The following is a 10,636-nucleotide window of genomic DNA, read 5'->3' as shown; positions in this document are numbered from 1 at the left end:
CACTCACCAGACAGACAGAGAGAGACATAGAGACAGAAAGCGAGAAATCACTCCCCAGGGGGGATGGTCATGCCGCAATCCCTTCTCCTCCATTCTCCTCTCGGGATCTTGGGCACGCACGCATACGCGCCCGGCTTGAGTTTTTTAAGCCACTGGGTCCGGGACACCAACTGCGGTCGACTACGTGGGAGTCCAGCGACATAGACATTACGCTAACTGCTAGTTCCCTGTAGTGCAGTCTTAAAGATGTATCAAAATGTGACCAGCATTGATTTCAGTGTTTTTATTTTTTTCTAAGTTTTGAAAACAATACACATCATATTTTGCCTTCTCACTTGTATTGCATATGGTGCATGGTTTTAAAAGGTGTTATTTTCCCACTTGTGTCCCTGACTTATAGATCTAAAAGAACTCAGGCAGAGACCATGAAACTAAAGCGGATCCAGAAGGAGCTGCAGGCTTTGGATGACATGGTGTCAGCCGACATTGGAATCCTCAGGAACCGGATTGATCAGGCCAGCCTTGACTACTCGTGTGCTCAGTAAGTAGGGGAATTGAACTTGAAACAGAAGTCCAGTTTAATTAATGTTTACTGCCAGCTGGGCCAGGACCTTTTATGTACTTTATCATTTAAGCCTCTTAACTACCGCATTGGGTGCTGTATGTATTTCTCTGATGGGTTCCTTCATGTGTCTCCTTTTCTGTGAAGTCTTCCACTCTGCCCTGTCAGGTAGCTTTGTTCACATGCTGTTAGAGCATTTCTTGCATTATGTATTTACAGTTCAGTCTTCCCTGTAAACCATCAGCTATTTCATATTTGAGACACTTATTACAGTTTTCAGAGTCTACCAAAGTAAATACCTGAATGACTTATACCCAGAACTTGACTATTATAACACAGCAAGTCTGTGTTCTTGGCTCATTACATTTTTAAGTATCAGGGCCTGCACTGTGGCACAGCAGTAATGCGCAGCTCTGGGGAAGCTGGATCCCAGATGGTGACTGTGGTTCGCATGTCTGTCCCAGTCAGCCTAAAACCCTCTGTGTGTACACGCTCCTGCCCAAGGTCTTGACAGGTTGGAGGGCTGGAGGACAGGATGGCAGCTTGACCAGACCCTGTGGAGGGTGTTATCGTTCTCTCCTTGCAGTCTCTCAGCTCTTGTTGTCATTTCACTGTCCTGAATAACGAGAAAATTATTTTGATTATTCAATATGGTCCTTATGGATTGAAGCTATTTTAAGACTCACTCACTGAGTCTTTTTTTTTTTGAGAGAGAGAGATTTTTGGCATAGGACACATGTACTTGCTGGAGAGACAGAGAGATAGAAAGTGAGAAATCATGGGACCAGCGGATGGCATAATAGTTACGTTGCTGGACTCCCAGGTAGTGGACTATAGTTTGAATACTGGACCTGGTGGCTTAAAACTCATGCTGGGTGTGTGTGCATGCATGACCAAAATCCTGAGAGGAGAAGATTATAGTGTGGCCATCCTCCCTTGGGGATGATTTCTCGCATTTTATCTCTCTGTCTGTCTCCAGCGAGTGCACGCCTATAACAAAGAAAAATCACCCCCCTTTTCCATTCTCCTCTTAGGATTTTGGGCACGCACGCACACACCCAGTGTGAGTTTCAAGCCACCAAGTCCAGGACTCAAACCATGGTCAGCCATGTGGGAGTCCAGAACCTTAACCACCATGACATCTGATAGTCCCACCACTCACTGAGTCTTGGAAACTTGAAATTTTTCCCTTTTAATTATATTTTGTTCAGAATAGCTTGATATCATATGTTCTCTTGGTTTGGACCATTGGCAATTTTTTAAAGAGAAAAAAATCAGAATATTTTAAAAATAAGCTGACACATGTAAAGAATTACATGGACTTTGCAAACAGATAAAAAGGCAAAAAATTATGTCCAATTTCAGGGTTTTCAGGCCTTTCAACATTGCTTTAATCATCCTAGCTTGTCTTTTTTCACAAGGGAATGCTGTGTTAATGACTCAGTTCTGCATCTTTCTCTGTAACACTAGAAATCATCAGAATGCCTCATTAGTTCAGGGTAGACCACAACATTAGAATGTTTATGCAACGCTTTAATAGAGTGGAAATGCTTGATTGTGGTTTTTAATTCACTCTTTAGTGTTTAAGAAGGAGGTTTGTGGTTGTCCCAGTGATTTCTGTAATGGTTGTTTGACCGAATGCTATTAGGCTTAATGGATTGTCTTTATTAATTAACTACCTAAATTAATGACATCAGTAGTTGATAGCTAGAGGTTCCAGATTTTATGATAAGGTCGTTTAGCACATTTGATTGTAACAGTATGTTTGCCAGAAGGGTATTTTATGCCTTCTGTAGCCTTTTATGTGATTAATTCATATTATAAGATATAGTACTAGGAACTTTAACAGAAAAATAATCTGATTTTGTTTGATTTATTTGGTTTTTAATTTGCTGGAGGGTGTGTGCACTTGCCAGAAGATGGGGACCACGTGAGAAAACACCTACTAGAGGGGATGGTCACACAATTCCTCCTCCATTTTAGAGAGACTTTTGCTGGAGACACCGAGAGACAGAGAGAGAAAGTGAGAAATTACCCCCCATGGAGGGTGGCCACGCCACAGTCCCTCCTCCATTCTCCTCTTGGGAGTTTGAGCATGCGCACACATGTACCCAGTGTGAGTTTCAGGCTGCTGGGTCTGGGACTCGAACTGTGTGGTTGAATGGGAGTCCAGCACCTTAACCACTACACCACATGCTGGCCCCTGCACGTTCATTTTTAATAAAATAAGTTTTGGTATTGATACAGTACTTTGTCCACCAAGGTTCTTGGACAGTGAATGGGCAGGCCTTGCTTTAGAGTGGGCATCTAGAGCGTGTTAGGAGCACCTCTAGAGTCAGCATTCCCAGTGGGCCCCTTTGCGTGTCCGCTGCCGCACCAGTCCAGGCTGTAGCACTCCGTGTGCCCCGCAGCCCGCCGGCCCCTGCTGGGGTGTTCCCTGTGGAGCGGTTTCTTGAAGTCTCCAATACCAGGAACGATAATTAGCATTTGCCATCTAGGTTTAATAGCCACCCATAAACACACATGCATGTGCGCTCACGCATGTGCACACACACATATACACAGGCAATTATTTTAAAATCATTTACTTCCTTATGAAGGAAGAAAAATACGGGTTGTGAAAACAACTTTAAAGATTCTAGTAAGGATGAGCATAGTAAACCTCTTTGACTCCCAGACATCAGGAGCAGCTGAGAGAATGTGGTTACTTGTGGCAATGGCCTGGCCGTACCTGCATGATACTGGGTGGTCGCGTCCTTCCTGTTGAAATGAGCTGTGAGAGCCTGTCCTGTTTCCTTTCCAGCCTCACACCTGCTGTGTCGAGTTGCAGGAAGTTCACCGAGGATGTGTCTGAAGACCGTTGGTCTGAGATTTTACCTGTCATTGCCTCACCATCTACACTCCAGAGTCTCTGTGTTAGTTTCTAGACAAAACAAATGTCCATACACTGGGGGGCTTAAAACTATCGGAAACTTTTTCTTCACATTTCTGAGGTGAGACGTCCAGTCCAGGTGTGGGCAGGGTCGTCTTTCCTTACCCGCTCCTTGTCTCTTCCTGCCTCTGGTGGCTGTGCTGCTGCTTCGCCTTTCTGTGGACTTCTCTGCCTGGCCCCTGGGAGGATCCATGTGTTTACACATAGGGCCCACCTTAGAAGCCTCAATGTAATCTTGTGCTTGCTAAATACGGTAATTGTTACTCTTTCACGGGTAGTAGTGTGCACAGGTTCCGAGGGTCAGGAAGCATTTATCTCTGGGAGGCTGTTTTTAGCTTACCACAGCATTCCTCTTGGGATTTGTCTAATATTGGCAAAATGTCTTCCTCTGTCAGTTTTTTACTATTTTGCCGATATGGGCAGAAAGTGAAAAAAAAAATACTAGTTCTCAACTTGTCCAATGGAAAACTGAAAGTTACAGAGATGGTATTTCTAGTCTTCTGTCCCTCTCTGAGGTAACATAGTACTTTGGACAAGATAGTAAGGAAACAAATGATGAAATTTGTTTTATTATTTTGTCATCCATTCAGATCCTTGCATCATCGTTTATTTTTTTTGTCATTTTATTTTGAGAGCAAAAATGGTAATAATCGAGTAATGAAATCCTTAGAGTGATGAAATGGCAAAATATTTTAAGACAGGAAAACTAATGTCTCTACAATGTCATAATTTATTTAGATTTATTAAAAGGTCTATTGGAGGACCAGCAGTTGGAGTAATGGCTATGTCGCTGAACTTCCATGTAGTCTACCGCGGTTCGCGTCCCAGACCCAGTGGCTTAAACTCACTCTGGGCCCGTGTGCGTGCGTGCCCAAGGTCCCAAGAGGAGAATGGAGGAGAAGGGATTGCAATGTGGGCATCCCCCCTGGGGGATGGTTTTTCACTTTTTGTCTCTGTGTCTGTCTCTCTCTTCCTGATGAGCGCATGCACCGTTTAGCAAAAACCCCTAAAAAAATGGTCTTATCTAGTGATTGTAAAATGGAACTTGTTTTATTCTGTTGTTTGTTTGTTTGCTATAGAATACGTGTGCTTGCAGGAGCAAGAAAATGAAAAATCATCCCCCAGTGGGGATGGCCACACCACAATCCCTTTTCCTCTGTTCTTCTTTTAGGACTTTGGGCATGCACACATAAGTGCCCTGCATGATTTTTTTCCAAGCCTCTGGGTCCAGGTCTTGAATCCCACAGTTGGCCCTGTGGGATCCAGTCACTTCAAGCACCATACCACCTGGCTGGCCCTTATTTTGTTATTTTAAAAATGAGTAAATTATCTCATTATTCTTTAAAAGACTTGAATAAAAATGATGGTATGTTAATCTGTACAAATAGGACTACTCAGAAAATAAACTGAAAAACCGAAGTGGACCGTAGAACCCAATGGTATATGGAAGGTTAATGATCGAGTTTTTTAAAAATTTGAGGGATGCCAAAACCAAGAGACAATTTCTAGAATCCTTTAAATACTATTCATTAAATCATTTAATGTCCATTTAAAGTAACAAAACTGTTCCATAATTACAATTCCAGTTCTGTATGTCTGTCTGTGTTATGTATAATGCTCTTACTTTTCTCTTCAAAAGTACGTCATACTCCGATTTGGTATTACCCACCTGACCTCCAGGCGGGTAGTAGAATTTGTGAAATTAGTATTTTAAACACAGATCACTCAGTATAAGAATATATATGCATATTTCTGGCCAGAAGACTTTAAATAAATAAACAAAATACAAAATCTTCAGTGACTCGTCCAGGGTGAAAGATGAGTGGAAACCCAGAGACCTATTTGCAGACGTTCATTTCAACTCGGTATTCATGAGCGCCTTCCATACCTCTCTGCTGACTTTCCTCACCTGTCGGGGAGAAGAGCTTCGAGCATGGAAGAGGCACGGTGCTCACGGGTCTGCAGAGAGGTCACCAGGCAGGGCATACGTAAGAGCATTCCTCGGCCCTGGAAGTAAGGGACCCAGGGACCCAGAGATATTTTAGGACAATAAGTCTAACATACGAGTTGATTGAAAATGAAGCTGAAGATGTGAGTTTTCAAGTATAAAGACCAGCTTCCTAAATTTTACATAATCTTGGTTTAAGGTACATATGGACTAATGTGCTGCAGTACCGTTTAATTCTGTGCTCTGAAGAGGAAGTTCTGTTTTATGAGCACCCACCAGCCTAGGCACTTGGCTTGTTTACACCATTACATTCTTAACACTCTTGAGAGACGAGTCGACATCACTTACTCACAGGCAGACCAAGGCTCAGCGAGGCCCTGCCTTCGCCCCTCCTGCAGGACTTGGCTGGGTTTACACTCATGAGGCTGACCCTGGCCCATCTGATGGCAGAGGCGGACCACATCTCCCGGCCGTCATCCACAGGCCTAGCAGTGGCTCATGGCATGGCCTGGTGCTCAGGGCTCTGTTCAATAAGAGGAGCTGGAACGGCTGGGTTTTCCTCTGGACTTTTGAACTGGATTAGTGAGACTGCACTCAGTGAGTCTGATGTCAAGCCACAGCTGGTGGCCACCTTGGCTGTGGGTGTGACAGGAAAGCGGAAGAAATTGAGCAGCTCCTGAACACTGAAGAGAATGGACTTGGATTCTGTGGAATTTTATTCCTTTTTCTTTTTTTAAATAATTGCCAGCGGACGGAAAAAGGGTGAAGGGAAAACACCCCCTACCCCAATACTGTGGTCACACTGCAGTGTCTTCTCATCTCTATTGGGATTTCGAGCACAAATGCATTTGTGCCTAGCATGTATTTCAGTCACCAGGCTAGGATTCAAACCATAGTCAGCCATGTAGGATCTTGTTTTCTTAACCACTAGGCAGCAGAGTCAGTCCTGGAATTGCCTCTTAAATCTTAAACCCTTCTTTTCTAACCTGATCTTGTTTGACAGAACGTTTGTTCTTTGCATCTAAAGAAAGCTTTGCCAAAACAGGCACACAGTAAGTGGCAGAGGAAGGCTCTGCACCTTGGGTTTTCTTTTCTTTCTTTCTTTCTTTCTTTCTTTCTTTCTTTCTTTCTTTTTTTTTTTGAAGAGGTTTTTGCTATAGGGCACGTGTGCTTGCCAGACAGAGAGGGAAAGCAAGAAATCACCCCCCAGGGGGGATGGCCACGCTGCGATCCCTTCTCCTCCATTCCCCTCTCGGGATCTTGAGCACACATGCACACACACCCGGTGTGAGTTTAAGCCACTGGGTCCGGGATACGAACCGCGGGCGACTACATGAGAGTCCAGCGACATAGCCATTACGTAAACTGCTGATCCCTGCACCTTGGTTTTTCTGACAGAGGACTTTTATTCCTCACAGCACTGTCTTTCGACACAGAGACTCTTAACTTTAGAAGGTAGATCCATTTCTTTTTGCTCTAATTCTTGGACTCGAAAGTGCTTTTTATGTTGAGTTGGTGTGGGCAGTCCTGGCATGTTAGACAACTTGGCCTTGAACTCTGTTAGGGGGATCGAGTTGAAGAACTTGTTGGTAAAGAAGAATCAACCTTTGTTTGTTTTTTTTTCAAGAAAGAAAGAAACTATTTGTTCCAAAAAAGGAAAGATTATATGAAAAAGGCAAAAGGTAGTGAATGTAGATGTGATAAAAGAAAAAAAGGTAGCTTTTTGTAAAATTATCCCGGTAATTGGCATTACCTGTCTCGTTTATACACGTATAAATATTTAACGTCTCCTGATACGAGTATGGCAGTGGTCTGTGGCTGCTGAATGGAGAGGATGAGCACACCTTAACCCGGGGGGTCTCATCAGAGAACTGTTTTGTCCTTCCTGTGACATTCGCTGATGTCTGGAAGCATTGCTGGTTTTCAGAACTGGGGATGGTACTGGTGGCCAGTGTGTGGAAGGCAGTGATGCTGTCGAGCATCTGCGTACAGTAGTACAGGACTGCTCCTTATGGCAGAACCATGTGGCCTAGCCTGAGGGCAGCGCGGAGGCTGCGAGACCTGCTGGAAGTTGTCTGGTTTCCATCTGCGTGTGCCTGCTGCTTGCCCTTGCCCAGTGCCGTTGTGCTGGATATGCTCTGTCTTGCGTAGGTTTGCCTCCACCTACTCTTGAGACCCTTATCCATCATAATTTTTCTTCTTTTTCTGGTCCATTAATCAAAGATGCAGATTTTCTGCATCACTTGTTCTTACCTCTCATAAATTTACTCACTTGTGCCCTCAGCTAGCTTGCACTGACTCATGAAAATCAGATTTGGTGTCTCTCCCCCAGTTCTACATTCAACAATGGCACGTCGATAGCTTGAAATTGGCCGGGATGGTGGTCCTAATAACCTGGCAAACACTACATACAGATCAGGGCTCTCCCCTCTGGAACTTGCAAACCAGTGAGTTAACCCTCTGAGCCTGCCTTCACTCAAGCGCATTAGAACGAAGAAATGATACAGAGGAATGTTACAGTGGTGAATCCCAATGGCCATGTTGTGAACATCTCTGAAACCATAGCCTACGTTTAGACAAATGTCTGTTAAGTATTAATATGCACTTCTTCATGATATTTTTTCCCTCAAATTTTGGAGTGTATTTCTAGACCCTGTTGGATATCTTCCTCAGTGGAGAACTAATGGCCCAGTCTTTTCATCTGTCCTCACAGGAAGCGCTTTGACAGGGCCGAGGCAGAGTACGTTGGCGCCAAGCTAGATCTGCAGCGCAAGACTGAGATCAAAGAGCAGCTCACCGAACACCTGTGTACGATCATACAGCAGAACGAGCTCCGGAAGGCCAAGAAGCTGGAGGAGTTGATGCAGCAGCTGGACGTACAAGCCGAGGAGACTCTAGAGCTGGAGGCAGAGGTGGAAAAACTGCTGCGGGAACAAGAAGCAGGGAAGCAAGTGGTTCGTGTGGAGAGGCCACGTCAGCCCGCTGGGGAGAGTGTGGCCTTGGGCTCTGCCAAAGAGAACAGGAAAGCTCAGGCACAGGCTGCTTCCCCACAGGTCGATGAGCAGCGTGCAGGTTCCAGCGTGCCCCTTGGTGCGCACGGCCCCGGTCGGGATGTTAATGGCGTTTCACCTGCTCTGGCCACATGAAGGCCAGTGTTCTCTCTGGCTGACTGGGTACTCACTCTGCTTCTGCAGGACATTAGACCCTGATCTCTGACAAAGGCCTCTTTAGAACAGGGCTAATTTTTGAATCCATAATTAGTTTTAGTTGGGTAACATCATCTATGTAGGGACATGTTTCAATGTGATTTAAAAAAATCTCCAGAGGGTATGTTTGCTCACTGGAGACGGAGAGGGAGAAAGCACCCTCGTGAGGTAAGGTCATGCCACAATCTCTTCATCAGTCAGTCCTGTCAGTCCTGTCAGGACCTGGGACGTTTCAAGCCTCCAGGGCCAAGATTTGAACTGCGATCAGCCTTGCGGGATCTGGCTCCCTTAGCCATGAGGCTGTGGAGCAGCTCACCTCAATTGTGATCTCGTCCCTCAATGTTCCTTTACACTTTTTACTGGGAAAGTGCGTGACTTTAAAAATGGAAGAAAGCTACATGGTTAGAGTGTTTTAGACCAGTAATGTTTCTGGCAGAAGTGTCGAGAATAGAGGTTCTATTTTATAATAAAGTAAAAAGACATAGTTCCTGTGTGGAAAAAAGAGGAAGAGAAAAAACAAAAATAGGTTGAATTATGTATCTGGGCTCAGTAAAATTGCAGAATACAATGTGGAAATTGCAATTTATGTAAAGAACAGACAAGCTAACACTCCTTTTGTTTTCAGTTGGCCATTTTAGTTGGTTTTAGTTTACAACCTGAGTTTTGGATAGTTGACACACATATGTACATACGTAGTATTTAATACTGTATAATTTGAATGTTAAAATACTACCCTTTAGGCAACTAATTATTTAAATTTAGGTATTTGAAACATTTCTAAAGTGAGGCTGAAAATAATACAGAAAATCTTACTGCTGCTTTTTTGTTTTTAGGTTTTTGACATAGGGCACGTGTGCTCACTGGAGAAAGACAGCGAGAGTGAGAAATCATCCGCCAGGGGGTATGACCACCCTGCACTCCCTTCTCCATTCTCAGGATCTGGGGCAAGAATGTGCATTTGTCTAGCATGATTTTCGTGCTATCGTGTCCGGGACTCAAACTGTAGTTGGCCATGTGGGAATGCAGTACCTTAACCACCATGCCACCTGCTGGCCCTTCTTACTGCTACTTTTCGTTGTCAAAAAAAGATGTATTTTCTTTCTAAAACTATCTGTAAATGTGTATTTTTATATGTCAAACATAAATTAACCTGTCAAAGCATATAAATTGCTAAAAAGCTGACTTTTTATTACTTAATAGTTGATATCAAGCTGATACTTGACCACTCCATTGTGCTGTATGTGAATGTGTAAATAAATAGAGTTTTGCCACAGTCTGTGAATGTCACATACAATTATTATATATTTATCAGAAATGCTGAAAGTAAAAAATACTATATTTTAAATCTTAAAAAACAAAAAGAACAGTCATAAAGGAAGATAGGGACAACTATAATAGTGTGTCCATGGTAGTTCCTGAAAGGGCAACATTCTATTTAAAATGGGTTTGAGTGTATTGCCGCCCCTAATATGGATGAGCTTTGTAGTTTTATAATTTGAGTTGGAAGTATGACTTTCTGTTACCAGCTTCGCAAAACAGAAGCATTTATACAGGTAGCTGCATTTTTATTTATAAATGATGTACATAAAAATGAAAAGTTTCATTGACCAAAATATTTTTCTAAGAAATAAACAAGTGTGATGAATTATAGTATGGTCTCTCATTTTGCCTTAAAAAATGCGTTTCTTCCACGAGAAAGAGCCAGGCATCCCAGCAGGGCTTCGCACCACGATCCGCTGCTAGTTTCAGCCAGCTGGATTCAGGAACGCTCGCTCGTACCAGGACAGGTATAAAGTCAAGGGAGGCTCAGGACCCAGCCCAGGACCTTCCCATGTGGGTCAAATGGCATTGCTGCTCCTCCGGCCCCATGTTATTTACTTTTGTTTGAACTTCTATTAAGGAAAATAAATTAGTAAATAAGGTTCTCTAATGTTATAAATACAACCGTAATCGTAATATGTTAATTATGTTAATATAATACTGGTTAA

The 10,636-nt window shown here is 43.4% G+C and overlaps 1 protein-coding gene across 2 annotated transcripts in view; it reads left to right on the top strand.

Moving 5' to 3' along the window:
• Window positions 1-9,556, top strand: part of GORAB (golgin, RAB6 interacting) — a 26,110-nt gene extending 16,554 nt beyond the window's left edge. For both annotated transcript variants that reach the window (XM_006150107.3, XM_027772486.1), the window contains 2 exons: window positions 401-541; window positions 8,156-9,556. In XM_006150107.3, the coding sequence (XP_006150169.1) occupies window positions 401-541; window positions 8,156-8,588 (574 nt within the window). In that variant the 3' untranslated portion in view covers window positions 8,589-9,556. The remainder of the gene's footprint in view (window positions 1-400; window positions 542-8,155) is intronic.
• Window positions 9,557-10,636: the final 1,080 nt, after the last annotated feature.

The sequence above is a fragment of the Tupaia chinensis genome, unplaced genomic scaffold (genome assembly GCF_000334495.1).
Source record: "Tupaia chinensis unplaced genomic scaffold, TupChi_1.0 Scaffold000278_1, whole genome shotgun sequence".
Lineage (NCBI taxonomy): Eukaryota > Metazoa > Chordata > Mammalia > Scandentia > Tupaiidae > Tupaia > Tupaia belangeri.
This window is presented reverse-complemented; position numbering and strand designations above follow the sequence as displayed.